The sequence below is a fragment of the Poecilia reticulata genome, linkage group LG13 (assembly GCF_000633615.1).
Source record: "Poecilia reticulata strain Guanapo linkage group LG13, Guppy_female_1.0+MT, whole genome shotgun sequence".
Lineage (NCBI taxonomy): Eukaryota > Metazoa > Chordata > Actinopteri > Cyprinodontiformes > Poeciliidae > Poecilia > Poecilia reticulata.
The window spans coordinates 30,844,138-30,850,409 of record NC_024343.1 but is presented as its reverse complement, the minus strand read 5'-3'; the positions used below and the strand labels follow the sequence as shown (position 1 = coordinate 30,850,409).

Below are 6,272 nucleotides of genomic sequence, written 5' to 3'. Positions count from 1 at the left end.
GTCGACGGGACTTTAAACCCCCTACATCAAAAGAGTGGCGACGGGACTCTAAACTTTCTACATCAAAAGAGTGTCGACGGGACTTTAAACCCCCTTTGATAAAGGACTGTTGAAAGTACTCTGAACCCCCCAGGTCTAAAAAGTGTTGATGGTAATCTAAACTCCCTACGTCTGCAGAGCTTCTGGGAGTAGATGGGGGTTCAATTGCACCTTCACCTTCATCCACACTTTCTTCATACTCTATACTTTTTGGAATTGGATGAACTTTAATGCGACGACAGAACATTTTACAGACAGCGCTTTTGGTGTCTTTAAAAGCAATTTTCAGAGTGGATTCTGGGAGATTCACTTTTCTGGGATGTGTGAAGACCTTTTTGAAACAACATATGAGCTTGTAATCTACAATTGGGTGGTCCATTCTCATGAGATAGAAAAGTTTATCCCTTACAACATCCTCGTTTCCACTTAGAAGTTGGAAGATGTCTTTGCCGAGTTTTTTTTCCATATGGTAGAAAATGAGAAAATCTAGATCCTTTAGTTCTTCCCACAGTATGACAGAAAGCCTTTTGTAGACTGGTACAGTGTGTTTAAGTTTGTACTGGGTGACAGATCTATAACTAGCCTTACAAATCAGTTTCCAAAGAACTAGATTGACCATTTTATGACGTTCCTCTTCTGTTCCACGCTTGAAGATGTCTATGTCCCCCAACAGGGATCTTCTCCTTTCAGAGGCAATTGTCCTAGTATCGGCCAGGCAGTTTTCATCTGAATACAAGCTCTCCGAGTCAAACAAAGTCGTTTTGAGCTTTTCATATATAAATGAGAGAAATCTCTCCGTTTTTGTAGGATCTGGAGGAATGGGGTTCTCCAGGTGATACTTGAATTCTTTCACAATCCTCGGATACGTGTCTGGGTAGAAAAGTATCGTGAACAAATGCAACTCACTAGCCATGTGGAAAGAATCGCTGGCGATGCTTTGGAAGATCCTTTCGCTTAGCTGGTCTGACATTTCAATCAGAAGGGGCAGCTCTAGTTTCCCAGTTTCTTTCATAATTTGGCGCACTAGCTTAATGTGGGCCACCTCAAAGGTATCTCTGACAAGATGCAGAGTTGCTTCGTCTGCAACCTTCTCAATCACCTTCCAAATAAGGTCACTGACAAATCTCTTCTTTGTATAATCAGGGCTCCAGAGTCGTCTTTTTCTGTAGCGGTTTGCAATTTTTTTGCCAACATTTTCGCAAGCGTTAGCTAATTTCTCAATCCAGGTTAAGTCAGGCATGTCTGCGTCTCTGACAATAATGGATTCTGTGTTGAAAGATTGCAAGCAGTTTGCAGCTAGTCATAAAGTATATTCTACTCTATTCTAGGAGTAGGAGTTGGTGATGTCACAGACTCTGTGACATCACCAATGGCTCTTTGAATTACCTCAAAGATAAATGAAATCCACTTGACATAGAAGCTTTAGTGTCTGCACCATGGCAACTGTTGCTAGGGGTAACGAGCATGCTCTCTGTAGCAAATACTAAGGCAGATATACTAATGGTGCTGTGGATTTAAAAAGGTGAGTTTATTTTACTTCAGAGTTTTTCCAGGTGTGTTATAAGCCTGGCGGGCCTCCAGGCTTTACTTGTGCACCCACCAGGCTAAGTATTGCTTATGCATTTAAGTCTTTTTTAAATGTTTGCATTTTTTAAGACTTTATAGTTGGTGTTCAGGTATTAATCTTCCAATAACTCATAATTATCAAGTGATATTTTCAAATTTTCTGTCAACTTTAAACACTTTTTAACTCAAAAAGACGACGGTCCGCTGGACGAATGACTGCCCTAGCGCCCAACCACCGGGCTTAGCAAGTTTTCTGGGGGAGACCTTGTATTTGATTTTTTTCTAACAATTAACACTACTTTATATACTTTTATTTTGGGATATTACCAAAAACCAAAGTATTAGACTAATATATTATTTGCTAAACGATTAATGTTATTGATCCAAAGTTATGCTAATGGTAGACGTGGTATTGTTATTGTAGTGAAACAGTTTTTCTACCACAAAATTAATGTTTATATTTTGAATGAAGCCCACCCCAAGAATATTTGTGTTATTTTTATAAGCAAAGCTAAACAATCTGTTTGGAACGTGAAATGCAAGAGTAGTCACGACAAGTAGAAAAACTTCACTGAAGACTTAAAGAAAAGCACAAAGTTGGAGGATTCAGCCGATCACTGTCACAGACGAACGAAGAAAGTCAAAAATTTTTATATTTTTGCTTACGGTTTCATTTTGAAAGCAGGACTTTGTGTCTTTTTTCTCAAAACTTGGAACACGTGTACTCAAAACCTCGCCTCGTGCTCACACTTCGCTTCGCTCGGACTCTCTGTTCGCTTACAAAACATGGAACTGCCTTTTTTGGCACAGTCGCCTGGCAACCTGTCAGCCAATAGAATGAAAGTTTTGTACTGGGTGTGTTTGTTTCCTTCTACCTTAGTTGTGAACACACTAAACAGAATGGAGTTAGCCTCCTGCAACAAGGAAGTAGCCACCGCTGCACAAACATATTAATTTGGCACTAATACCACGCCATAGCCAGATTTTAAGATTTGATGTTGTGTTTTTGTGGAGGTTTGGGGGTTCCTCAGAAATATTAACTTTCTTGGTTTTATTCCTTGAAAATCACTTTAAAAAGATGACAGTTATGGCACAAAATCACAGTATAAATTCTTTATTTTTAATACTCATCCTAACAATTGTGTAACAAAAAAGCATCAATATTTACAGAAAAATAGGCGTAAAAATATATAGTAATCATAACGTGTTTCTTCAACATCATCACCTTCCTGAAATAAGTACAGAAGTCTTTTGGCAAAAATTATTTATTTATTTATTTATTTATTTATTTATTTATTTATTTATTTATTTATTTATTGCGTAAGACATTTTTTGGAAAGAAAGAGATGGTGTGGTTTTTTTTTTGTCAAAATTACTTTTGGCAACAAATGACATAAACCATAATTTCAATCTTGTAAGTTAGAACAACATATTAGTGAAATTAATGCCGTTAAAATAGAATTATCTTTGAAGTTCAATTGAGAAATTTTCATATTGTCTCCGAACAGCTTTTCTCCTTCATCGCGGCGTCGCAATGATTTTGTGAGAACGAGGCAGGTTGGCGAAGCTGCTGTACTCCGGAACCAGGTTAATGCTGTCGGGGCCTCCAGGACAGGTGAAGGTGAAGTCCTGCAGGAGACTCACTATGAAGATAAAAAGCTCCATACGAGCCAGAGACTCGCCCACACAGGCTCTTTTCCCTGAGGACACAAAATATAAGCATTAAATGATGTGACAGTGCATTCTAGCTGAATGTTTAATCCAAGAAATCCTAAAGTTTTCCATGCATGATCCCCTCCAAGAGCATTAACCCTGCAAGCCTACTGAAAATTATGCAAAATATGTAAGAAAATGTCATTTATTCACTATTCCATAATTATTTCATTCATTTAGCATAAATGCTACGTCATACCTTCAGATTTTAGGTGACCATGAATTTATTACCAGATAATACAAATTTTCCACCAAAATCAATGATAAGAAATGCGTAATATTTTTATTAATCACATCAAATTTTATTTTTGACCCACATTTCTTTTTTGTTTTTTTTCAGCTGGGCTGTTTCTTTTCAGAAACTTAATAAGCTAAGCAGCTGGATGAATTTGACTGACATTTAAATATGTAAAACAATTATTTTCTTACTTTCATTAAAAAAAAAAAAAAGATTGAATAAAAGTTTTAAAAAAAATAAGAGTAATGAAAAATGTACGATTAAATATTTATGGGATTTGTTGTTTTTTTTTTTTTTGCATTTTTTTTATTTCCCCTCCAACTTTCTGAGGCCTCTACAGCGCCCCCCGCTGGCCTCTTCTATGAAAAATACGTGTTTAATGAACTCGGAGGTGACGGATTTACCTGCAGAAAAAGGAAGGAATGCTGGGTTTTTCTTAAAGTTTCCATTCTGGTCAAGAAAATGCTGCGGGTTGAAGGAATACGGAGCCGCCCATTGCTTCTCGTCTTTAAGAACGGAGTGCAGCAGCGGCACAATCGACGTTCCCTACAAAGACACAACAGCAGAAGCAATATTCAAGAACAGTACAACCATAACGTCGTCACTGTTATGGCGTCAGTAGACTTTCTTGTGTATAGGCGGAAAATAACTTATAAACAAACCACGGTCAAGTGTTGCTGGCTAAATCTTTGATACAAACCTCCTCTAGCCGAGTTTTTATTTAGCGCTAATTTGCTCACTTTAAAAAAGTTTAGCGCTCTTTTCTGAATAAATCCTAATGCGATACTTTATTTGGCTATTTTGTAAATATTACGTTAAATAATGTTCAATATCTGTGCTGAAGTTTTGGTTATTCACTGTTAAGAGTTCTTATTTAGACTTTTGTATTCACGCTCTTATTTTGAAGTCTGTTTACGTAGCAGTTTTCCTCCAGTAACTTTATTGCAGCATGAAATATACATGGACAAAATAAAACATGGACAGTATGGAGCAAGATATAAACAGAATATCTAATGGCATTGTAGAGCATATAAATTATAAAGTCAGAATTGAATTAGTTATTTGTAGTCTTCCAAGGATATATTTTGAATTTAAGTTAGCACTTTAGCATTAGCTTCTGGTAAATACCGTGTTGTTGTAGTTCCTTAACATTACCAGAAGTAATATTTTTGATTAACTAACCTTTTAGTCCCACCACTGTGCAGTTATCTGATCAGGACATTTATTTGAGTAACTGTACTTTTTACTTTTACTTGAGTATTTTTATTATGCAGTATCGCAACTCTCACTTGAGTAAAATTTCTGGATACTCTACTCTTTGTGAGTAATTTCAGTGAACGAAGAACAAGTTTGCTTTAACCAAAAATTCACCAGACAAAGAATCTACAGTTCTATACATTTCATTTTGAAAGAAATTGATTTGATTTTCCCTGATTTTGTTGGTTATTTATATGAATTATTAGAATTTATCTTTAAAATGCCAATATTTCCACATAAATTTAGATTTTGGTCCGTTTATGTAATTTTTAAATATTAAATGGTCGATGTTTTGATCAGTACTTGAATAGTCTTTTTACCATATACTTTTTTACTTTTACTAGAGTAATTTCTTGGACAGCTACTTTTTACTTTTACCTAGTTCCTACTAAATAAGGGTAAAAAATATGGTGAAGTACTCTTACTTGAGTATAATTTTCGGTAGTCTGCCCTCCTCTACCTACTGAAGGCTCTTTACAAACACATTTACTGAGGAAAAACCTTGATGTTTTCAAAACAGTACCTCAGGAATGGTGTAACCCCTGAATGAGATGTCTTCCAGTGCGTAGTGAGGGAGACTGAAGGGGACGATGTCCAGAAAACGCTGAATTTCATGGATGACGGCGTCCGAGAACGGCAGGGATTTCCGATCCTCCATGTTGGGGCATCGCTCCCGTCCAATCACAGAGTCAATCTCCTCCTGCATTTTTTCTGGAGAAGACGATGCAAAATGGACGCCTGTTTAACTCTTCTCAATACAACAAACTGTATTTATAAGAGTCTATCTGCAGATCTACAGACCCTGAATGTTCTTGTGTTTGATCAGCACACTGAGAGCGTATCTGATGGTGGAGCTGGTGGTTTCTGTTCCTGCTATGAACAAATTCATCACGGTACCAAACAGGTTGTCATTGTGGAACTCAGTGGAGGGATTGTCTTTTTCCTGAGAGAAAAAAAGGGAGATAAGATAAGATAAGATAAATCTTTATTGTCATTGTCACACGAACAACGAAATTTAGAAATTGCCGTAAGTCAAGTGCATATGCTAAAAAAGAAAACTTGTGTCACACTTTACAGATAAAATAAAACTAATAAATAAGAATAACCTCACACACATCATCTCACACACATCATTCATAGTGATTAATGGTTATTTGATTGCATTTAGTTTTGTTATTGCTGTAGGATAAAAACTGTGTCTGAATCGGTTGGTTCTTGTTCTGATTGCTCTGTATCGTCTGCCTGAAGGCATCAGTGTAAACAGAGAATATCCRGGGTGAGAAGTGTCCTTTGTGATGAGTTGTGCCTTTTTTAGACAGCGATCACTGTGCAAGTCCTCCAGTGAGGGGAGAGAACAGCCAATGATTTTTTGGGCTGTATTCACAACCCTTTGTAGAGCTTTCCTTTGAGCCGCAGTGCTGTTGTTATACCATACGCAGATACAATAAGTCAGTATGCT

General features: G+C 36.9%; 1 protein-coding gene across 1 annotated transcript in view; it reads right to left on the bottom strand.

The window, feature by feature from the left end:
* Window positions 1-2,919: 2,919 nt before the first annotated feature.
* Window positions 2,920-6,272, bottom strand: part of cyp2y3 (cytochrome P450, family 2, subfamily Y, polypeptide 3) — an 11,976-nt gene continuing 8,623 nt past the window's right edge. Inside the window, exons 6-9 of the mRNA XM_008426525.2 lie at window positions 5,615-5,756; window positions 5,337-5,524; window positions 3,961-4,102; window positions 2,920-3,305 (exon numbers count right to left, since the gene is read on the bottom strand). Coding sequence (XP_008424747.1) covers window positions 3,124-3,305; window positions 3,961-4,102; window positions 5,337-5,524; window positions 5,615-5,756 — 654 coding nt within the window. The 3' untranslated portion in view covers window positions 2,920-3,123. The remainder of the gene's footprint in view (window positions 3,306-3,960; window positions 4,103-5,336; window positions 5,525-5,614; window positions 5,757-6,272) is intronic.